Source organism: Phasianus colchicus, chromosome 1 (genome assembly GCF_987193195.1).
Source record: "Phasianus colchicus chromosome 1, bPhaCol1.hap1.1, whole genome shotgun sequence".
Classification (NCBI taxonomy): domain Eukaryota; kingdom Metazoa; phylum Chordata; class Aves; order Galliformes; family Phasianidae; genus Phasianus; species Phasianus colchicus.
Genome location: NC_143436.1, coordinates 184,284,848 through 184,308,415, shown reverse-complemented (window position 1 = coordinate 184,308,415; position 23,568 = coordinate 184,284,848). Strand labels below are relative to the sequence as shown.

Genomic DNA, 23,568 nt, shown 5'->3' with positions numbered 1-23,568 from the left:
GGCAGCAGGCAGACAGGTTCTGCCTACAGTGCCAGTGAGTGTGAATGTTACTGATTGCTAGAAAGCTCTGTAATTCCATTCTTGCTCTACATAATCGTTGGCTGCATGATCAAGTGAGCATTGGCATAGCAGCTAGTTGAAGAACAGCATCTAGATGACATCAGTTATTTGGGAACACTAATAAGTTTATCAGATAAATTATTAACAGCATTCACAATAAACTTGAATTATTATATTTTTCCATCTGTTGAAAATACCGTCTTGGACAATAAAGCCCCATACTGTCCATTTTGGCAACTCTGAATTGTATTGCAGAAGTAGTGTGGTATATTGACCTCAAGTGTCAGTCACAAGTCCTGACATTCTCCTCTTTCTTGTTTTTCCCTACACTTTTCAGTTTCACTTCGTACACCATTATAATTCAGGTCTTTGTTTTCTCAATCAAAAAATATGACTAAATTGCTTTATACTAGAAGTAAAAATAATTTAAAAGATCTGGCTGCATGAAATGTCTGCTCTGAAGTCAGTGCTCAGAAGTTGTCTTATCATTTAACTTTGTGTGACAAGTATATCCAATGTAATGATAAAACATCCAAGAACTGGACAGATTTATTTTCAATGTCCATACCTTCTAGATGCATTGCTAGCAAAATATTACAGAAATTAGAGAAATTTGTTTAGTGATTAATTGGTATTTCTTCATTCAAAGACTTGGGAGAAGATTCAGAGTATCATAGAATCATAGAATCATAGAATTGTTCAGGTTGGAAAAGACCTTAAACATCATCAAGTCCAACAGCAACCTAACCATACTACCTTAAGTCTAACAACCCTCTGCTGAATCCTGTCCCTGAGCACCACATCCAAACAATTTTTAAACACATCCAGAGATGGTGACTCAACCACCTCCCTGGGGAGCCTATTCCAGTGCTTAAAAACCCTTTCTGTAAAGAAGTTTTTCCTGATATCCAACCTAAACTTACCCTGGCACAACTTGAGGCCATTTCCCCTCGTCCTGCCACCTGTCACCAGTAAGTAGATACCAACCCTGCTCTCACTGTTAGCACCTTTCAGATATTGGAGGAGAGCAATAAGGTCTCCCCTCAGCCTCCTCTTCCTCAGACTAAACAGCCCCAGTTGCTTGAGTTGCTCCTCATACAGCATGTTCTCCAAGCTCTTCATCAGCCTTGTTACCCTTCTTTGGATCTTCCATTCTCCTTTTTTCTTTTTTTTTTTCTTAAGAAATGTTGTTTCAAGAACTTGTCACTTTGTCTCAGTAAAACAAATTTAATTTCCATTTTACTCCTTACCATTGTTTAAAGTAGGTTCAGGCAAATCTGACACTGTCAGTGATCATTTGCTGCAGGTGACTTCTGAATGCTCGTGGTAATGCTTGTGCTCCTCTTACAAAACAAAAGAGTCATCCTACAACTTAGCAACTCCTCACTGGTCTAGTTGTTTATAGCTTCTGCCTGATAAGAATTCATTTGATTTTTTCTCACCTTTGTAGAAGGAATCTCTCTGAAAGTAGAATTTAGGAGTAGGAAAAAAGAAGTGATGCACATCTCAAGGAAATGCCAAAAATTGCAAGCAATACAGGAATTAAATTTGTCCACCTTATGCATGTGAACTGTCTAGTATCCTTAGTGAACACTACTGGGTACGTCCGCACTGATGACTTGGAGTGGTTTCTCCTATCCTTAATTTTCAAAATCTGCCTGCAACTATATACTTGTAGGCACTGTATTTAGATGTGAGTTTCTGATTTCTGATTTCTGATTAATTTGAGTGTAAGGAATAGGAGTGCTCACATTTAGGAGCTGCAGGCCATTCCAAGTGTGTTTTCCACCCATGCTGTATTATGGAATTGTTATAAGGCAATAATACTTGAAGCTTGTGATTCATGACATCATTTAAACCAGTGAAACTACATACATACTAGTCAATATTGAGAGAATTTCTGAAAATCTTGTTCTGAAAATCTTGTCTTTGTGTCATCTTACAGCTGTAAGGCCGTAAATCTTCATGTCATCTCAAATATTCTCACAGACATAACAATCAGGGCAGAGGCAGAACTATGGCAGCACAATTAAAAACTCATGTTATTGAAACCACATTTTCTGTACCTTGCAAAATACATAATCTCAACCAGAAAAATCTGGTATTGATTTCTGGCAAGGCCCTAATGTTCTCTAATTTTATTATTATTATTATTATTATTATTATTATTATTATTATCATTATTATTATCATTATTATTATCATTATTATTTTGTGTGTGTGTGGATTAACCTTCTAAATTATAAAAAAAGTTAGAAGTCTAATTTAAGCAAGTCTTACTGGTTCCTAAGTTGTAATGAGGAGAGACAGGGAGTCCCCAAAGGTATCTGACCTCACATGTTTTATATACATAAATTAGGATGAGATTAATTGCCCCATGAAAATGCCTTTTTATCATCAGGGATAGATGATGGCTTAGATTACCGCCCTCAAGTAGGTTTTCTTAAATATTTTCCCTATTGGTAAAAATATCAGTGCAACTGCACTCTAAGGAAAATAGGTCTAGAATTGTACGTAGAATTATCAAACTAATGGACAGAAGAAATCACTGACTCCAGTGAACTGCTTAAAGAAGAGGCAAAGATAAGCCAATTAGAGAGTACTTATACAGAATACACCATATGCTTGGCAAGATGCTTTTCATCAGATTCTGCAAGACTTATCCAATTTGGCTTGGTTAATCTGAGATTCAGAGAAAATGATTTAGCATTCCAGCAGAAGGTAAATTTCAGGAGATATTTCCTTACCTAGTCTAACTGTAGGGGGTGCATGTGGACCCGTAGCTGAAGTAATTCTGCTGGAAGAATAAAATTCCCACCATATAGAAAATTGTACAACATTTAATTGCTTTATGAAACTCTTTATTTGGAATGTTGAGTCCTTTAGATGGACTGTTAGTCCAATTTACAAAAAAATTATCTTACATTATATTAGTATAATACTATAAATTATATTGTTACATATTAAATTAAATTTTTAAAATACAATTATTTTAAATTATAGAATTATAAATATGTTTATAATATTTACAATGTTTACATTAGAAAATGTTAGACAATGATAACTATTAGCAACATGAACTATACAACTTTTGAATACTGGAAAATAAAGACCATTCCCCCCCAAAAAACCATTCTTCAAATATAAGTCTAAAGATTTTGCTTGGAAATTGATACAGAAGAACGTTGTCATGATGGAAACCATACTCCTTTATTGCTATATTTATTCCTTCCTTTTCCTAATCATTTTAAAGGTGACTGCTATACTTTACTTTTACTAAAGAAGATCATTAAGGCAAAAATGATTAAGAACTCAATGCAAAAAACAATTTACTTCATATCTTAGTTTCTCAAATAGAGGAGTTTGTGTGATCTACAGATTTACGGCAAAGCAAGAAGAAAAAGGACACCACGCCAGTACATTAAAACAGAACATTTATCAATGATACAATTTAAATTAATATTTATTGGGAATGAGATAAAGAGAAGAAAATTAATTGGTTGTCTTGCCTAAATTTAAGTTATCTGAATGCATTTAGTGTTAAATTGAAAGTGCTGACATTAATGTCTTACGTCATTTAAGTAGAGAAACCATGGCAAACATATTCTATAGTAATAAGGAATGGAATATATCCTTGAACTGAGTATCTCAATCATGGCTTGGTGGCTAGAGAATGAATGAAACCCTCTCCTTCAACAACTGCTACCAGGTTCATCAGAGATCACACAGATCCATAGAAATGGAGCTGGAGAGAAGCATGACTGGGAGGGCAGGTGTGAATTATCTAAAGGCAGCATTGCTTTAACTCCATAAAATCTCAGAAAAGATTTTATGACTTTTATGTTCACTTGGTGGAAGAGAACAAAAAACCACTATCAAGAGTGATAATTTTAAAATGTCAGCATTAGAAACTTCAGGGTTAATATGGTTTTGGATGTTCAAAACTTCTGATAAGAATCAAGGTCAGGACAAAAGTCAGGCAAAAGTAAGCACAGTATCTTGTCTCCAACTGTGAAAAGTAGGCAGTTTTAATGGAAAGAATAAAAGCAACAGGAGATATATACAAAATAGTCATTTTCCTGATATGAACTTCCAGGATAATTCCCCTGGAGAATAAAACTCATCAGATGTTCTCCAGGTTTTAAACTATTTCCCTAATCGATCTGGGAAGGCAAGAACATGTAACTTACAACAAAAAAGCACTCACATATGTCGGCTGAAACAAGTATTTTCAGAAAACAACAATCCAGAGGGCTAAGTGTTCCCTAGTTCTTCACCATCCACACTACTAAAGAAATGATAAATCCAAAAAAAAAAAAGTTACTTTTTGTGTTCATTAACTTCAATAGCTCACATAAAAAGAGGGAAGATTTGGGAGCCCATGTCAAATTTCTCTCTGCAGTGCAAAGCAAAATAACCAGACTTCGTCAAGGAGGAAAAAAGCCCTTTTGCCTTAGTGATGTTGAAATATGTAGAAAGAAATGACTATAAAGGAAAATCATGAAGAGATACCATGCACCATCTGATACTCTTTGTCTACTGTATTACTCACATGTTAGGGAGCAAAGGTTATCTTCTTCCAGACAATAGTCTGGAATGGAGGGAGGGGGGAAGGAAGGAAGGAAGAAAGGAAGGAAGGAAGGAAGGAAGGAAGGAAGGAAGGAAGGAAGGAAGGAAGGAAGGAAGGAAGGAAGGAAGGAAGGAAGGAAGGAAGGAAGGAAGGAAGGAAAGGCTCTAATTTGTATTTCCCTTTTGACATTTCAGGGCAGACTTATATTTCCATTTTGATATGAGGGAGAAGAAGAATGATGTACCATGTGAAATTAATATAAGTACTCTCTTATCTGTGGACTTGATGCTCCCTTATTTGTGACTTTCAATGCTCATACACAAACAGCACCGACCTAGGGAACCTCAGGCTGCAACTAAGAGTCATGCAGAATCACTCAGGCAATAAGAATATCATCCAGTTACCCTTAATTGAACCATATTCTGTATAAGAAAAGAAGGTCTACAGTGCAAACACAGCATATGTTGAGCTATAATTAGTTCCTCAACAGTTGGACGTCTTTTTGAGAAAGTTGCAACAATCTATAGTGCAGTAAAGTACAGAGCATAATGTAATCACAGTTTATTCTTGAATTTACACCATTCTCAGTGAGTATCAGGGCAAACAAGTTGAACATCTGGTAGCAGAGACAACTGCCAATGAGCTTAGTGCTGTATTTTAACTCAGGCAGCTGTCCTAGCTAGCCAGATTAAAAATTTTCATTACTTTTGATGTCTACAACATATGTGTAAGAGTCTGTGGGAAAAAATTAAATCACACATCATTTGCAAGCTTTCTTCTTCTCATAAAATCTGTATTCATTCAAGCTAAAAATACAGCTTTGTAAGTCATGTTCACATGACCTATGTACTGAGAATGTGCCCATGACATCAGGATAGTAAATATACTAGAAGGACTGACAAAGTGATACCTGACTCTGCAATGACTCGGCACATGTGGGCCCCTTTGAAAAAAAATTTCTGTGGTTTTTTGTTTTGTTTTGTTTTGTTTTGTTTTGTTTTGTTTTAAATGAGTTTTCTTGGAATTTTACCCCAGAAACTGACGCATCATATCTCCTTTCTAGTCCTTGAAAATGTAGTGGATTGCCGTTTGGTCTGGGTTAGGCTCTTCCAACTGCCCCGCTGAAATTCACAGAACTTGCATAGTGTGTGTGTCAGCACATAATGTGGCGGACAAATATAGCATGATTTATTCACATTGGCCCTTTTGTACAGAAAAGTACAAAAACAATCAAAAGAGTATTCTTCTTTTTCCACAGGCAGTGGAGGAATGCGTAACATAATCCTGAATATACTGACCATAGGAAATTAGTTGTCACATCTACTATGATTTGAAGATGGTAGAACCAAACTGTATGGAATGGGTTTTATCCTTCCCATTGCCAAGAGCAATGAGTTTGCAGGGACTTGTTGTTGGACATCTGGGAAATCCATTACCGATAGGCTAAAAAAATACTTTGATCTTGACTGTTCAGATTTTGAACAAGAGAGATGAACAGAATGACCTATAAAAGCCAGCATTTAGAGCTTTCATCTACCTACCAGTTTACTTCTAACTGCATGATATACAGTCCATCCTGACTGTAAATGAACATTTTCACTGGACATTTTACTAGAGTAGCCTGATTACATTATTCTTATTTGTGATTGAAGTTATTCCTTCCTCTGCTGTTAGCATAACAGGAAAATGTCTGTTATTCCAGGGGTCAGCACTGAGGCTTGTCCTGTTTAATATTTTTACTGATGAGCTGGACAAGGGCATTGAGTGCACCCTTGGTAAGTTTGCAGATGACATCAAGTTGGGAGGAAGCGTCAATCTGCCTGGAGATAGGAAGGCCCTACAGAGCAATCCAGACGGGCTGGATCATGGGGCTGAGCCCAATGGGATGAAGTTCAACACGACCAAGTTCTAGGTCCTATATTTTGTCCACAACAACCCCAGGCAATGCTACAGACTGGGGGCAGAGTGGCTAGAATACTGTATGGAAGAAACAGATGTGGTGGTGTTGGTCAACACTTGGCTGAACATGAGCCAGCAGTGTGCACAGTTATGCCAGGAAGGCCAACGGTATCCTGGATTGTATCAGAAATAATGTTGCCAGCAGGAGAAAGGAAATGTACTCAGCTCTGGTGAGGATGCACTCTGAGTACTGTGTTCAGTTTTGGGCTATGCACTACAAGAAAGACATCAAAGCCCTGGAGTGTGTCCAGAGAAGGGCAACAAAACTGGTAAGGGGTCTAAAGAACAAATCTTATGAAGAGTGGCTGAGGGAACTGGGATTGTTCAGTCTGGAGAAGAGGAGGCTCAGGGGAGACCTTATCACTCTCTACAAATACCTGAAGGGAGGTTGCGGAAAAGTGGTGGTCAGCCTCTTCTCCCATGTAGCTAGCGATAGGACAAGAGGGAATGGCCTCAAGTTGCACCAGGATGTGTTCAGTTTGGATGTTAGGAAAAATTTCTTCTCAGTAAGAATGTTTAGGTGCTGGAACAGGCTGCCCAAGGAGGCGGCTGAGTCACTCTCCCTGGAGGAGTTCATGAAACATTTAGACATGATTTAGTGGGAATATTGGTGGAAAGTGGAACAACCGTCCAACCAACTGGATGATCTTGGAGGTCTTTTCCAACCTTGGTGATTCTATTATTCTAGGATTCCATCCTGAAACACCTTATTACTAATTAATTATTTACATTGCACTGTACATCAGCAGCTCCAAGTCATTAATCACAAGCCTGTAGCTGTTGGAACTGTATAAACCTGTAAAGGCAAAAATAGATTCTAAACCTAGGAAAATTGTCTACATGTACGTATAGATTGTTCTGAAAGTAATACCTCCTGTTTATTTCTGTGGTAACTACAACAGATTCAAAGAGCACAAAAACACTATTTGATAGAGCAATTTCTCAGCTGCACAAGACTATCTTTCAGCATAGTAAACACCATTACCTATGCATTTTTTTCCAGCAATGAACAAGAGCCTGCATTCCTCACATAAAAATCCACACAGACATCCAGAGTGTGGCTTGTCTTTCACAATGCTGTAGTTACTGCTGAAGTACATCATCCACACCACCTCTCTATAGTTGTGCCCACTGTTTGATCTCCATAAACATTCAGCAAGCATCAATGAATGTCAACAGATGCCATTTTTTCTGCGTGGAGGAATTCAGTGGCACACCTTTGCTCCATAAGCACTTCCACGTCAGATGTCATTTGATCAGACTGCTCTTCTGCTGCCATCTGGCCCACAGCAATAAAATGTAATGGGATATTTGTGGGAAAATTCAACCTTTACTGCCATACTACCAATATCTGCCTCTGTCTTTATGAGCCAACATAATAAATTGGAAGGCATTATTTTCAGAGCAACCCTTTGTGTGTGTGTATCTGTGTGTATGTCTATATATATATATATAAACATATACATATATATAAATAGATATAGGGACTGTCAAGCATAACATATGTGGCATTATCTTCTATAAACTTATCATTTTTAGCAAAGAGCCAGTCACACACCCTGCCAGCATACAAACACACTATATTACTCCCAAAGTATGCCTTATTGATATGGAGTCATGTTATAATATTTTGATTTACATATAAGATTTGGTCTTTAGTAATGAAAAGTTTTGCAGATGAAATTGAAGCTGCATGAAATTATGCTTGGGTTTGGGCCAGTAATGTGCTTGTTTAATAAATGCTTCTCTTGTATTTATGGCACTGTAATTCCACATTAAAAAGAAAAAAAAAAAAAAAAAGGAATCTTTCCTTTTGGGGAGGGGGCTACTGCTGCTGTGCTAAAGATCCTTTGAGTTGGTATGAATTTGTGCTTAGCACATGCCATTCTGAACTGCATGATACTGATGGTCCTGGGAAGAGGATTTTAACATCAACAAACAGAGAAATTGTCACAAAGGCAGGAGTCATGCAGCATATAGCCTTATTTCAGGAAACGTAGTAACATTTGAGTATTGCTCTATATAGTTGGGATGTTCTAGGTGAATGAATGTGTTTAATTAACAAAAGCAACATTAATTACTTGTATCACCTTTACTAATAGGCATTTTGGAAGTCAACCATGTTCATGGATACAAACAATACTGTGTATTTTAGTAATGAATTGTTTAAATGCTCCTGGAAGCATCTGGAAACCTGGATTCTCTGTGAGCATACAAGCAATGACACTCACAGCCAGGGCCACCCATGGCAGTAGAACTGAAGCAGGTTTCCTCAATGTAATTTAAATCAGAACTATAGAATATCAGGTTGATTTGAATCACTTAATCTGAAGCATTTAATCCTTAACTTTGCTACTCGCTGAACTTTGCCATGTTCAAGACAAATTATCTAAATTAGTATAGAATTTTTCGTATCTGGAAACAGAACAAATTAGGCAATCTGATACAATCCAAGTACATTTAATTAGCAAATTTCATCTCAAATTAAACAAACAAACAAACAACAAGCAAAAGTATTAGAAGCGAAATCTACAGAGTCTCAAAGGTAGGGGGAATGGGATTAAGGATAAAAACACGGCAACAAAACTAAAACATTTCTAAACAGTTACTCTTTTTGGTTTGATTTATATAAGTTTTATCCTTTCCCTTTTTCTGTTTAGTATTTTCTTCTTTGTTAAGACTACATGGGTATAAAGCTGGGAATGGGAGAGGCAAAATAGAGTATGAGAAACAGCAGGGAGTGTAGAAGCTCTTGGATAATGCAAACTTCTTCAGGTGAATGGATAAAATACAAGAGAGAAAGTATTAGAAATAAACTCTGAAAGTTTGGACAAGGTGAGGCTCTTAGGTGAATCCAACTATAAGACTGATGTGTAGATGTCAAGAAAAAGTGCAAGAGTCTAATGTAAATAGTATGGCTTTATAAACATAGCATTGCATAGAAGACTCCCCCTGCATAGAAGAGCAGAGAATGCCTTCAGCAGTATGTGCTTCACTGGTGTCTTGAATTAGTGAAGTAATGTATTAATTTTAGCTCTTATTCATAACCTAGTGCATCAGTGGAAGGCATACCCAGCTGGAATTGTCTGAAACATTAACATCTTTTCAGGCAATAAACCAATGGAAACAAACACTAGGTAACTGTTCCATTGTAAAACTATGTGTATGTGTCCATGTATGCTTATGTATGTGCATACAGCAAGCAGAATTTAAGCAAAATTTGATATTAAATGTCAGAACGAGAAAAATAGTTTCCAGATTGAAACTGAAGATTGAGAACTTTCAATAAATGCAGTCATGCATTTTAAGTCACAACAGTAATCTCTGAAAATCTCCCCTTGTTGGAAAATCTATTTAGTGGCCTGCTGGATGATGATAAGGAACCTAATCCCAGCACTGGAATGCTCTCCATCATCCCAGTTGTCCCAGCATCAATACACTGGCTGAATTGCTACTGAAGAACTAGTCGTGGATAAAGAACTTTGCTGAATAAAGAACTCTGTTTGCATGTATGATATTCATCTTATCACCTGCAAAAGAATCTAATAAATATGGTCGAAGGAAAAAACTGATGGGTCAGCATACTGTGAAATCACATTTCAGATTTAAAACTTCAGATTTTCACAGAGTGTTCTTCACAATTTATTATAATTTGCCTATTTAGTTTGAATGCTGAACACTTGAAGCAATACATGCAGTCATAAGTAGCTTATCGGGTTGCATTTTGAACTTTCCCTTCTTTGTTTTCTCTAGTAGACAAGAAGCACAGAGGTAAGCAAAACAAGTCACTGAAAAGAACACAATTTTTTTTTCAAGACTTAAAGAAGTTCCAGTTTGAGTCTGATGTGAAAGTTCATGGGACTTACCCAAAACATTTCCGTCCTATTAATAGCCTTGGTTTTATATAGGCTCAGAGAAAAGGCACTGTGAACACTTAGACACGTAGGTCTGTTAATACACTTCTCTTTTGAGTTATGCAATTACTTTTCCACTTCTGGAACCTCTTCAGAAGTCAAACTGAATAACACAGAAATTAAAGTCTTCTAACCCTTGTTCAGGGCAGCATTGGATAAGATGCTTCCAAGCTAGCAATGACAAAGTTAGCAGTTCAGTTCTGTATTAGGTTAGTATTGTTTTATTCACAAGAAGACCAATTTACATAGGAGCATTACTATTGAGTTTTTCAGACCTTTGGGAGGAAGCATCCATATGAATGCAAGTTTTTCAATCCTGATCTTAGCTTTGGGAGCTGCAGATGGTGCTACAGAGCTACGAACTCTTTAAAAATACAGCTCTTAAAGGAAGAATCAACTTACCTGAAAAATGATCAGGCATCACCCATCATGCAGTGGTCTCAGAACTGATGTCACACTTTATCTCAGTTTATCAGACAAAGTCACACAAAGATCATTGCACTGTCACAGTCTGTAGTAGAAGTTGTTGGATTTGGCAGCAGTAAAGTAGATGCTGAATGTTTTTTAGCATCAAAGTATTTTGGCACCTGTGAGTCATTTTGAAATTCTGGCATATTCTTATGAACAGGAATAATACACTTTGAAATCTGTTCCCAAATTAGTGACTTTATACTTCAGAAATTTGTTTATTCAAATGATTCAATTTTGTTAATGGGCAAATAACCACATTAGCTTTCCACTTATATTAAAATATGGTGAAATTCTCATTTTTTTCAACATTTCATAGGTAAGTGTAGGACAATCTGGTAAGGGCTCTTTCAGTGCATAACTTTTTAACTACTGCTGGAAGTGATAATGGATTTTTTTTCCCCAGTGATTACATAGAAATAAATGATAGTGCCAGAAAATTAAGTGATGAATAATAAATGTAAAATTTTGAGGCCCTTTGTGACAGATACTAAAAATATGTCTCCTGGGGATATATGATTTGATTGATCTTGACCTACAGTAGTCATATTTTAGAAATATCCAGTGAAATGGTACTCGCTCACAGAAAAGAGACACACCAGATATACAGTGCCATACATATAAATAAAACTTTGTTACAGAGAGTCTCATATGGGGTGTAGGAAACCAGAAGGTATTTTCATTCTGGTCAAGACCCCACTTAGTAGTCTCAATTGAAAAACTACAATTTTGGTGTACCTAAGATGAATCAGTCCCTTGATTCCAGGTGGAATACTTTGCTGAATTGAATTTTAACTGTTAATTCTTCGACATTGAATAAATCATTCATTAACTCATCCTTCATTTGAAGTTTGAGAGAAAGGATAAAACAAGTTTTATTTTCTACTATTTACATTATATTTGCTAAAAAATGGGGTGGGGGAGGTGGATATAGTTTTCATTAAATTTTACATAATAATAGTATTGATTTTCCATTAAAAAAAAAAAAAATTGAAATGAAAGAATCATAGAATCATAGATTATTCCAAGTTGGAAAGGATCCATAAGGATCATCAACTCCAACTCTTGGCACCTTGCATGAACATCCAAAAATCAGTGCACACTCTTTTATAAATTTCTCTCAGTATCTCATGGCAAAAATATAATAAAGACTGTGAGAAAGTTAAAAAAAAAAAAAATACCCTTGATTTCAGAGATAAGGCAAAAGAAGCCATTCAAAAATAATAATTGTGACAATAGGGATAAAAACAGTCTTTTTCCTGGTATCCTGCTTTAAAATATGCAGAACACTAGAGAGACTAGATAAATCAAAGCCAGCAAAATATTCAAAAGTTTTTTTAAAAAAACATTAGAATATGTGAAAAGAACCATGAAATTTGACAAGCACAGACTGATTATAAATATTGGCACATCGCTAAATCCTAAGTTCTGCAGCTATTGTTCTCTGAGAGTCCCAACTGAAAATAACATCTTTCTTAACATTTAAAGGTAATGCAAGATCTGCAAGTGAGATGAAGTACTTCTAAGTAGCCCACTTGTGAGTCACCTGTCCTTAAGTGCTGAGAACCATACTCAAAATTGTACTGATGATTACCTGGATGGTTGAAAGAGTAGGTAGGTGAGCGTCAGCCATGCAAGCTACATACCATCATCTACTACATCGATCTACTAATGCTGTAAGAAACCTCAGATGGATATTTTGTCGTAGTCCTAGAAAATCTCATGCTCCTTGGAAAGCTCATTGAAAGATCTTAGACTTCAGGTGGAGCTGGGAAGCTCGGATATACTACCACCTGAACAGCTGCAAAGATGTATCACATTGCTTAGGAAAAGCTAACACATTGTAGTGGAAGAGGAACCTTCAGCTTAGAGAAGGCCTGTGATGGATCCTGCATTAGAAAATGAAGTGTCAGCTCTTTGTTACTGTTTGGAAGCTGTGACACAGAAGCATAAAAGCTAGCTTTAGGCAGTTGTTTCAGGCATTCACATCGCAATTAGATCTGGTTTCCTACCAGTGCTGTCAAAAGAGGGTGGCAACACCTTGTGGGCATGTAAAGGAAGGTACCTCAAAGGTAAACTATTTCCCTTACTTTCTCTTGGGTTGTTTCATAAAGACTATTGAGTTCTCATTGACCCCTGAGATCCTATTATGCTAGTTTAATAAAAGAGTCGCTACAAAGAACCTCTTAGAACCTCCTTAGGGAAACTAGAGAAAGATTCCCAAGGGCTGGGAATATGTTCAGAACTAAACATTATCTCCTTCCTACTATGTACCTTCATATCAATTTTTTTCTAGCATGTGAGGACTCATTTGAAGAGACAACTCCCCAACAGCTTGTGGTTGTTTACTTTGAGGCTGCAGTAGAACACAAGAATGTGAAAGGTTTGATAGAGGAAGAAGCAAGAGGTGCAAACTTCATAGCCAAACGTAATAATTCTAGTGACATTCCTAAGAAACACTAATAAGGGAAAAATAAAGAAATATCACAGAAAAGAGTGTGCTTAGTTGTATTGTCCTTTATCCTCAGATTTAGATCCAAGGTTTAACTTCATGCTGGTCTGATCATCGTTAAATATTACATCCCTCACATTGACTTCTATTTCGATGGGCCTGTCACACTGGAGCAGAAATAAACACTGTTTATACTAAGGTGAACCTTGAAATGGCAAAATATCTTCAAACGAAAGTGTTATCACTTCCAGGAAAGAAGAGAGGTATTGCAAAAGCAGATCAGAAATTATTTTCTTCAAAATAAAACAGAACAAACCGAATCCAGGCCTCTGCTTGAGTAATCAGTTCTGTATGTATATATTCTCTAGCAAACATCAGTTCATTGAATATAATGCAACATTTCTTTGGAGCACTGTTCTGTTCACTCCAGCTTTTTGATCATTTCATGGTCAAGGGCAGCAGAAAATAGATTCACTATAATTAATCATTCTAGGAGAAAATATTGAATATATTGGATGTAAAAGCATTTAAACTGTTGTTTCTCACAACACCACTCACCTTGTTTCTGAAAGCAAATCAGCCTTCATGAGAGGCTGTGGGCAAAGACTGGGCCATTCAGCAGTGGGGCCTCATAACATAAGAGGTGCAACCAGAAACGTAAGATCAGTGCAAGCAGCTGTATAGATACAGACTTTCTATTCCCACATGGAGCTCATTAGTGCACACACTGAAATCTGCTTGCTCGATATTGAGTTTAGTTCTAAAATGTGACTTGACAAGAGATATGAAATGAATAGAGTAGGCAGAAGAAGAAAAATACAACAATCTCTAGCTCAGAGTATGTCAGAGGTGATGAAACTCTGGAATTTATGTTCTGTGTGGCCATTTAATTCTTTGCTATTCTCTTTTGGCAGAAATTGAAATAAAATGTTAAAATCTCCCATGAGGAAAAATTTCTAGAAAAGTTTACCTCAGAAATGATGGATATTATCTGGATTTTCATTTCAATAAAGCCAAAAGATGCTTCTTACTAGAGTTTTCCATGATAAAACCTAATGAAAATTGTTGAAAATATCCAAATACTGTTGTCAGGACAATATCTCTGATAAAAGCAGATTTTATTCGCAATTGCAATGGTGGGCATCCCACGAGCAGGAGCGCATCTATGGACACAATGACAGCTTTTGTACCTTGTTTCCCTCCTTGCCTACCCCACTCCCCTACTTCCCCGTTGGCTGGGTACTCCAGGTTCACAATCTTATCAAAGGTTTACGTCTGTTAATTTGTGTGTTATCTGGTGTCAGTCAGTAGCCATCGTGTTGTATCCAAGACGTCTCAGTACTCTTCTTGTCATATTGTTACGGTGATCTTCTTCAAAGTCCTTGTTAAACAAAGAGTACTGGGTTTTAATGTAATAATACACTCATATTGAGAATCTCGAAGTTTTCAAAAATTATCTTCTAAATTTCAAGGACAGATAAGAGCTATAAAAGTATTTTTAGAAGTGTTTATTAATGTCCACAGAAGAATAATTTATCTTCCTCTGTTTGCGGTTAGCTTTCCTTGATGTTCAGATTAGCTTTTTCTCTGAAAACATTGCATGAAGTTAGTGCTTTCCCTTCAGTCCCACAGAGCCCCACAGCACAGCTCATCAAGGCAGCCAGAGGACACAACAGTTCAAGCAGCAATTTTTAGACTCAACTTTGGGACTCTGAACATCCTCTGGGAACATTTAGTGAGATTGTCAGTGGACTCCTGGGAGCCCACTGAGAAACACCACGGTGCCTGCTGCTGGGAAAAGTTGGCTGTGACTGCCCACATGTTTTCAAAACTGGGGGAGGCCTACAGCTCACGCTGTACAGCTTTGGAGTAATGCGTGCTCAGGAGTACCAAACCATCAAGGGAGGGATCTCCAGTGCCTCTGCTTAATGATTTGGAAAACCAAGTCTTCCACAGTGATACACTCTGGGATCTAGTAACCTCCTTCTCCTGCTCCATCTGCAGCTACAGAGGAGATCCAGTGCCATGGAAGATGAGGCTGCCAAGGCTCATTCAATTGTTGCTCTGTGATCCTCTGCTGCTTTTCCACATCGGCACCAATTCTGTGGCCAGCAGGGACCTGACAAGTATCACATATTACAACATGGTTCTTAGGCAGTGGTCAGTGATGTGGGAGGCTAGCTGGTATCTTACAAATCTTGTTGGTAGGAAGGTTATGAGGAGGAAGATCCTAAGTAGAAAGGCTGAAGAGATGGATCATGCAGGTCCACAAGCAATTATACAGTTGGAGCTACCAATCAGTGATTTGTTTTTTTTTCTGACCGTAAGATCCTCTCTGAAGACTGAAGACTGCTGTTAAGAAATAGACAAACCTGACTAAATGGAACAAGGACATCATTTCCAACACTGTGGAAAGGAATATATTGTAAGCATGTGCAAATAAATACAGAAGTTATGAAGAAAAAGAGAAAGCTAAATAGGATGATCGTAGCAGTGAGTATAAATATCTGACAGCAGGAGTAAGAAAAATAGGCCAGTTTCTTCTCAGTGATGTCAGGTGATGTGACGAGAGGAAATGGAAACAAACTGAAAAACGAGAAAATCCACTGAAATAAAGAAAGAAGCTTTTGTACCATGACGATGGCCATACACTAGAAAAGGTTGTACAGAGAAGTTCTGAAGCATTCCTCCCTGGGGATATTCAATGTCCATTTGGACACAGTCTGAACAGCTTCTCTGTGTCACTTCTATTGACTTGGTACGTGATCACTAGATATAACTCCAAAACTGAGCCACTCTGTATATCAGACGAATTGATTTTTAGATTATAATAATGCTTTGTTGTAGCAATATTAATGCTTGATAAGAAAGAAACCACATGCCTGTCAAATCCTTTCTCAGACAAATTATGTCAGTCAATTTTCTATTAATCCTCTCCGTAACAATGCTGATACAATGTTACAAAATAGAGTTTATCTCCATCAGTTTCCTAGCAGACAAAATGAATTTGATTGTTATCGATTACTGAATGTTAAATTAGATGAAAATAAAAATAAAAGTCAATAACATAGAAAAAAATATAATAGCTACAAAAATATGCAAAATTTGTAAAATAGGAAAAAAAAATAGCTTCATAAGAAGCCAATATAAACAAAATTAAAAAATATGTATGATAGTGTCATAAGATTGAAAAAAAATCAAGGAAATTCTAAGACCATTACATCATAGAGTAGTAGAATAGTGCTGCCAGCAGGTCGAAGGAGGCAAACCGTCCTCCCCGCGCCCTGGCCAGCAGCACGCACCTCTCTGCACTGCCTGCAACAGCTGCCATCTTGCTTGGGCGGAGGGCCCACGCCCTCACCCCTCTGTGAGGTAGTGACTGCCTCACAAAGGGTGTCACGGAGCAGCCATTGTGACCTATGGGGCCAGGCCCGGGTTAGGCCAGGCCGGGCTCAGACCGTGGCTCAGTGCGACCTGGTGAGGTGAGGAGAGGAGAGGGCAGGGAGCGAGGGGCTGCCTGAGGCTGCTCAGTGAGGAGGGGTCCCCACTCAGGCCTGGGGGCCTGAGCTGCTAACTCCCTCTCGTCCTGCTTCTCCCGCAGAGTCGGCAGAGGAGAGAGTGGAAGAGAAAGCCCAGCGCTGACTGGGCAGGGACTCCAAGCGCTCACTGTCGACGCGTGCCATGTCCAAAAGGAAGCAGAAGACCTCCCACCCGGAGGTTGAAGGTGAGAGCCAAGTATCTCTGCCTGCAGCTCTCTGCCGGGCAGAGAGGTCCTGCGGGCTCTGCCTGTGTGTGAGAGGGGAGGCAGGGGCAGGCAGGGGCTCCCCAGGCACCGCTGGGCATGGCCCCTCTGCTCCTCAGCCAGGTTGGCCTGTGCGTGCCTGCTGTGACTGTGGGGCCTACAATGGCCCTTTCCCCCTCGCATCTTCCAGCCCTGCCCCTCATCCTGCGTGGCAGAGCCGGGACACGCCCCTGGCAGCAGTCCTCAGGGACGCCTGGCACTCACTGCTGCTTCTATTTGCTCTCTCCTCTTCAGTATGCATGCTGTGCCGCCGAGCAGATGTTCACCCGGACACCTGCGGGCCCACGCTTGGCGAGAGCGGGCTTTGCGTCCACAAGTTTTGCTTGGTGAGTTCCCTCAGGGCTCCTTCCACCTTCCAGCCAGGGATGCTCCCTCTTTTCCATCCCGTCCTCATGACATCCCGCTCTTTTCTCTTCTACAGTTTTTTGCCGACGGCCTTTACGAGCACACTGCCGGACAGAGGGCGGTTCTGAAGATCCCCCTTGATGCCATCCGAGGCGCAATCGAGGAGGCAGAGCAGAAGGTGAGGATCTGGAGGAACGGGGATGTTTGTGCCAGCACCAGCTAAGCCTGGACCCTAAGGAAGCACTGGCAGTCTTTCCGGGCAGCAGCAGGACAAAGTTCTGCTCTAGCAGATTAAACTTGTCTGCCGGGCGCGTCTGCAGAGCATGACCCAGCAGTGCCTGCATTCTGTGCCCTGCCTAGAGGCATGGCGTTGGCCTCAGAGGCCCCGAGCCTGCTGCTAATGGGGGCTGCTCTTCTCTTTCCAGCACTGCTTCGTTTGTGGAGAGAAGGGGGCCTCCATCTACTGCGCAGAGACAGGCTGTGAACGCAGCTTTCATCTGCCCTGTGCAGCGGATGGGGAATGTGTCACGCACTTCTTTGGGCAGCACAGGTAAGGGCTGTCAGCAGCAGCCAAACAAGGGAGGAACCTGCAGGGCTGCTTCCCAGTGCCGAAGCACGCAACCAACTCCTTCGTGTTCCTCTGCTGGCATCTCAGCACTTCTCAGCTCACGCATCCTGTCCGTCTTCCCCCAGGTCCTTCTGCTGTGAGCACCGCCCTCAGCAGGCAGTGGAGGCAGCTCCAGAGCAAGACACAAACTGCGTCATCTGCCTGGAGCCCGTGGGGGACAAGAAGTCCTACCACACCATGGTGTGCCCAGTGTGCACACAGGCCTGGTTTCACCGGGGCTGCATCCAGGTAGGAGCCCTCCCCTTGCTCTGCAGTCACAGCAGGTGCTCAGCTGCACCAGGCCCCGCTCACACTCTGGCTGCTTGTGTTACCGCTGCAGGGACAGGCCATGAGCGCTGGCATTCTGCGCTTCCAATGTCCCGTCTGCAGAGACAGGATGCAGTTCCGGAAAGAAATGCATCTCCTCGGGATCCAAATCCCAGCCAGGTTGGTGCCTTCTGCCCAGCTCTCCAGATACTGAGGCGCAAGTGCTGTGCCTGCCCAGGGATTGCCCCGAGCAGGCCCAGCTGACCCTCTGCTGTCCCTTGAGCTCCATTGGCCGCAGCTTCATGGAGAAGCTGGGAATGGGCTTGCGCGGGAAGAGCAGGGATGCCCCAGATCTGCCCTATGCCTGGGGCACTGAGGGCTCACTGCTTTCTCTCCCTTCTCCGGCAGAAGACCAACATGGGAGGACAGGGAGACCTATGAAACTCTGCACGAGACACACCAGCGCTGTGATGTCAGCGAGTGCCTTCACGCAGAAGGCAGGGAGCAAGCAGAGGAAGAGGGGTGAGTTACCTCAGCAGCCCTGCGTGGGATCTCAGCCTCCGCACAGGCTGGGGAGCAAGGACTGAGCTCAAGAGCCGTGCCCGCCGCTCCCTTGCTTGACTCATTTTGTGCACACAGCTAAGCCTCTTTTTGTTCCCCAGACCCTGGGAGCTGCTCCTGTGCACCTCGTGTGCTGCGCAAGGCACCCACCGGCGCTGCTCCGTCTTGAGCGACAGCATCAGCACCTGGGAGTGTGACATCTGTGCTGGCGTGGGCACAGGTAAGGGGCAAAGAGCCGTGGACTGCTGCCCTGGGGCCAAGCAAGGCCTGGCAGCGGCTCCTCAGTGCGGCTTTGCCAGAGTTTCTCTGCCCTGGGAGGGCTGGGATCCTCTCCCTCCATGGGGCTGCTGGGTCATCCTGTTGACCTTCCTGCCTCTCCTTACAGCCTCCAGTGCCGAGTCGCAGCTTGCTGGTCCCAGCACTGCCAGCCAGGAGGCGGAGGGGCCATCTCATAGCTCCCCAGCACCTGACGACCACAGATCTGCCTCCACCAGCCAGGCAGCATCGGAGTCGTCTCAGAGTTCCCAGATGCCTAAGCGCGGCAGCCTGTCCAGCCAGCCCAGGACAGGAGAGAGGAAAAGCCAGAGGCGCAAATCCAACCAAGAACACCAGGGGAGCAGCCAAACACCAGCTCCAGGGGCTGAGAGCAGCACCCACGGATCCAGCAGCCAGCAGGAAGTGGGGCACTCCAGCAATTCCCCAGCGGCTGAGCGCAGAAGGCAATCCAGGCAGCAGGGCACAGGCCGGACAAGAAGCCGCTCTCCGCTAAAGGGTCGTGCCTCAAATTCCCCGAGCCAGCTCAGAAGACCTGGTGGCAGCAGACGCTCTGCAGCCTCACGTGCTGGGAGGAGCATGCACACCTCTGCCAGGCAGAGGGCAACCAACAATTCCGCGGAGGCTGCAAACAGAAGATGCCACGGACAGCAGGGGCCAGGCCAGAGACAAAGCCAGTCCTCCCTCTCAAATCCCTCAAGCCAGCCCCGAGGACGCCGTGGCAGCAGAATCAGTCCGGCCCAAGGTGCTGGGAGCAGCACCCAGAGCTCTGCCGGACAGGCGGCATCGAGGTCCCCCAGGGATTCCCTGCCTCCTGAAGACAGAAGACGTTCCAGTCTTCTTCAGCGGGGGCAGGCCCAAGATCGAAGCCGTTCCCCCCGCGATCGTCGGGCTTCCAATTCCCAAAGACAATCGGGAGGAAGCCCCAGCCGCCGTTCCAGGCAGCGGCGGCCTTCTCAGGCACGCCGCCACTCCCGGGACCAGCCCTGAAGACACTGCAGGAGCTGCCATGTGCCAGAGCCACGAGCCGGCTCCTGTCCCCAGCAGCCAACCCAAAAGAGTTGTCACGGAGTTATCTCTAGATCTGTCCGTGACAGGGGGGCAGCAGGCCTGGGAAAAAAGACAAAACAAAAAGAAAGAGAGAGGGAAGAAAAAGAAGAGTTAACAGCTGACGAGCTGGTCCAGCACGGCCCCGTGACTAAAGAGGCAAGGGACTCGTGGACCCCAGGAGAAGCACACGGAGATAGCAGACGGGTCTACAAAAAGTACAAAGCAGCGGCAACGATCTGACGAGGAACGTTCATTCACCACCTACAATTTCGGAATTGTAGGTAGTGATAATGCAAGATAATACAACACAACACAATACAATTGGAATTGAGACCAACAAATCAAACAAAATGGGAGAGAGAATGTCCAAAACCGGGGCCTTACTCTGTGGACTGCAGAGGAACCACGAGCTTCTCCGCTGTGAAACCAAGAGGCCGCGAGAGGAAGAGCGGCCGGTGCCCTGCCGGGAGCTGCACCTTTCTTCCTCTGAGCCCAAAGTCCTCTGGGGAGTGCCGCTCCTCCCTTCAAAAAAGCAGTCCACAGAACCAGAACATTAACTCTCTAACTCCCACTGCTTTACAAGATGTTCTGATGTGGAATACCAACAACAAAAATTTCAAAATCACAACAAAAATTAAAACCAAAAATTCAACCCAAAAAAAGCTGTAGAGTGTCTTCTCTCTAAACCGGGAACCGAATACTCCACGTACACTGTGAGAGCACTGAGGATGAAGAAGGACAAAGGGTATATCCTCTGCGTAAGGAGCAGGGTGCACAAGATGTAAAAACAGGTAAATCAGACACCTCTGAAGCAAGAGGACAGAGAAACTGCACTCACTCACTTCATTGCAGTATCTGCCTACCTTCTGTCACCAGCTGCTCTTTAACTACAGGCCCTCTGGAACCTCTCCTGATGTCAGATGCCAAGATCTGATGTCAGCAGTGCCAACAGGAACCTGCAGTATTCCAGCTGCCCACTGCCCGCCTCTTCTTACTTCCAACCCTAGCAATATGTGCTAGATGCATACACACACAAATGCTGTCATTACAGCTCTGCTCTTAGCAAAACTAATGAAAATTAGCTTGAATTACATCAGCGGAGGCTGAGCTCAGTTTCTTATCAGAGAAAAATGGAAGGAGCTAACACAAAGGAGATGCAATGAACTTGCTCATGGCCCTACTTCTGGCAGTAATACTCAAGTACTGCCCACACAATGCCACTTACAGTCCTGGCCCCGAGACTAAAGAGGCAAGGGAATGAATAAGAGTCCAATACGATTACAATATTAAATAAACATATCATAGCTCCATGAGATTTAAAGCAATTTGGGGAAATGCTAAGATCATTACATCCTAGAGTCACAGAATGGCTTAGGTTGGAAGGGACATTAAAGACCATCTAGTTCCAGTTCCCCTGCCTTGGGCAAGGTTGCTGTCCACCAGATCAGGCTGCCCATGGTCCAATCCAACCTGCCCTTGAATCACAGAATCACAGAATCACAGAATCACAGAATCACAGAATCACAGTATTATAGACTCATAGACTCACAGACTCATAGACTCATAGACTCATAGACTCATAGAATCATTCAATGGCCTGGGTTGAATAGGACCACAATGATCATCGAGTTTCAACCCCCCTGCTATGTGCGGGGTCGCCAACCAGCAGACCGGGCTGCCCAGAGCCACATCCAGCCTGGCCTTGAATGCCTCCAGGGATGGGGCATCCACAACCTCCTTGGGCAACCTGTTCCAGTGCTTCACCACCCTCTGGGTGAAAAACTTCCTCCTAATATCCAACCTAAACCTCCCCTGTCTCAGTTTAAAACCACTCTCCCTTGTCCGATCACTATCCACCCCTGTAAACAGCCGTTCCCCCTCCTGTTTATATGCTCCCTACTATGGGAAGTATGGGAAGGCCACAATGAAGTCTCCCCGCGGCCTTCTCTTCTCCTGGCTAAACTAGCTCAGTTCCCTCAACCTTTCTTTGCAGGAGAGGTGCTCCAGCCCTCTGATCACCTTAGTGGCCCTCTTCTGGACCCATTCCAGGAGCTCTGTGTCTTTCTTGTACGGGGGCCCCAGGCCTGGACGCAGTACTCCAGATGGGGCCTCCCAAGAGCTGAGCAGAGGGGGACAATCACCTCCCTCTCCCTGCTGGCCACCCCTTTTTTAATGCAGCCCAGAACACAGCTGGCCTTCCGGGCTACAAGGAAGACCACACTGCTGGCTCATGCCCACCTGCTCGTACATCAGGACCACCAAGTCCTTTTCTGCAGGGCTGCTCTCCAGGAGATCTTCCCCCAGTCCGTATAAACACCTGGCATTGCCCCGACCCAAGCGCAACACCTTGAAGTTGCCCTTGTTGAACCTCCTTGGGTTTTCATGGGCCCACTTCTCCAGCCTGTCCAGGTCCCTCTGGGTGGCTTCCCTTCCCTCCGAAGTGTCAGCTGCACCGCTCAGTTTGGTGTCGTCTCCAAATCTGCTGAGAGTGCACTCAGTGCCACTGAGTTTATTTATTATGGGCCATTTATTTTAAAAAATGCACTAAAGACCGAAATAATATAACAACAGCATTTTTATTGAAGAGACTATTGGCTATCCAGCCCCATTGTGCAGAGGCAGAAGTAATGCCAAGCAGTGATACATACAGCTGTTGCAGTAAAATGAAAGCCTAAAACAAGGTAAGAAAAACAAGAGAAAGAAAAAGGAAGTGGAAGGCTTGTGTGACGCTCAGGATTATACTCACACTGCAAATCACAGCTTATGCTCTGACCTCTCAATTTAAATTACTGCAACCGTTTTTCTAAATGACAACTACAAACGTCATGCTAGGCGCAAAAGTGAAATTTCCTCTAGAAAACGTGTGTATGTCCATATTGAATCCAACAGAAGCTCTGTCGAGGCAAAAATCTTCATTCTATTCCCTGGTCCTCTTCTGCTGTTGGAAGAACAGCTTATTCACACACAATGCACTCTAATACTCTCCTGATTCGTTTCTCATCTAAATTTAGACGTGCACAACAAAGTTGCTCACATCTCAGATAGTCACTTTGGGAATCCCATCTCATGACAAGTGCGGCTGGTGAAGCTTGCCCGACCTACGCTGAGAATCACTATCAAAATTAGATGGATCATGCTCGAAAAATATTTACTTCTCCTTTGATTATAGAGAGAATCGAGCAAAATTAGCTCAAACATAAGGGCCTTTGTAATACAGAGACCGATTAAGGCGTCTGAGAT

The 23,568-nt window shown here is 42.3% G+C and overlaps 1 protein-coding gene across 3 annotated transcripts; it reads left to right on the top strand.

The window, feature by feature from the left end:
- Positions 1-16,599: 16,599 nt before the first annotated feature.
- Positions 16,600-21,594, top strand: LOC149920307 (E3 ubiquitin-protein ligase PHF7-like). 3 transcript variants are annotated; one of them, XM_090133996.1, is made up of 9 exons: positions 16,600-16,905; positions 17,025-17,147; positions 17,460-17,551; positions 17,647-17,748; positions 17,996-18,120; positions 18,264-18,426; positions 18,518-18,624; positions 18,853-18,966; positions 19,107-21,594. In XM_090133996.1, the coding sequence occupies exons 2-9, from the start codon at positions 17,105-17,107 to the stop codon at positions 20,266-20,268; spliced, it is 1,908 nt and encodes a 635-aa protein (XP_089990122.1). In that variant the 5' UTR covers positions 16,600-16,905; positions 17,025-17,104; the 3' UTR covers positions 20,269-21,594. The 3 variants fall into 3 exon arrangements, with proteins under 3 accessions (XP_089990122.1, XP_089990123.1, XP_089990121.1); XM_090133997.1 differs by having other exon boundaries at positions 16,600-17,147; positions 19,107-19,225; positions 19,391-21,594; XM_090133995.1 differs by having other exon boundaries at positions 16,600-17,147.
- The last annotated feature ends 1,974 nt before the right edge of the window (positions 21,595-23,568 follow it).

What these genes read in the sequence shown, in the direction of transcription:
- LOC149920307 (XM_090133996.1), top strand. Translation starts at nt 17,105, where the DNA reads ATGTCCAAAAGGAAGCAGAAGACCTCCCACCCGGAGGTTGAAG. An exon ending in CTCCCACCCGGAGGTTGAAG is followed by an intron (nt 17,148 to 17,459) that starts GTGAGAGCCAAG and finishes TCTCCTCTTCAG; the next exon opens with TATGCATGCTGTGCCGCCGA. An exon ending in GAGCAAGCAGAGGAAGAGGG is followed by an intron (nt 18,967 to 19,106) that starts GTGAGTTACCTC and finishes TTTGTTCCCCAG; the next exon opens with ACCCTGGGAGCTGCTCCTGT.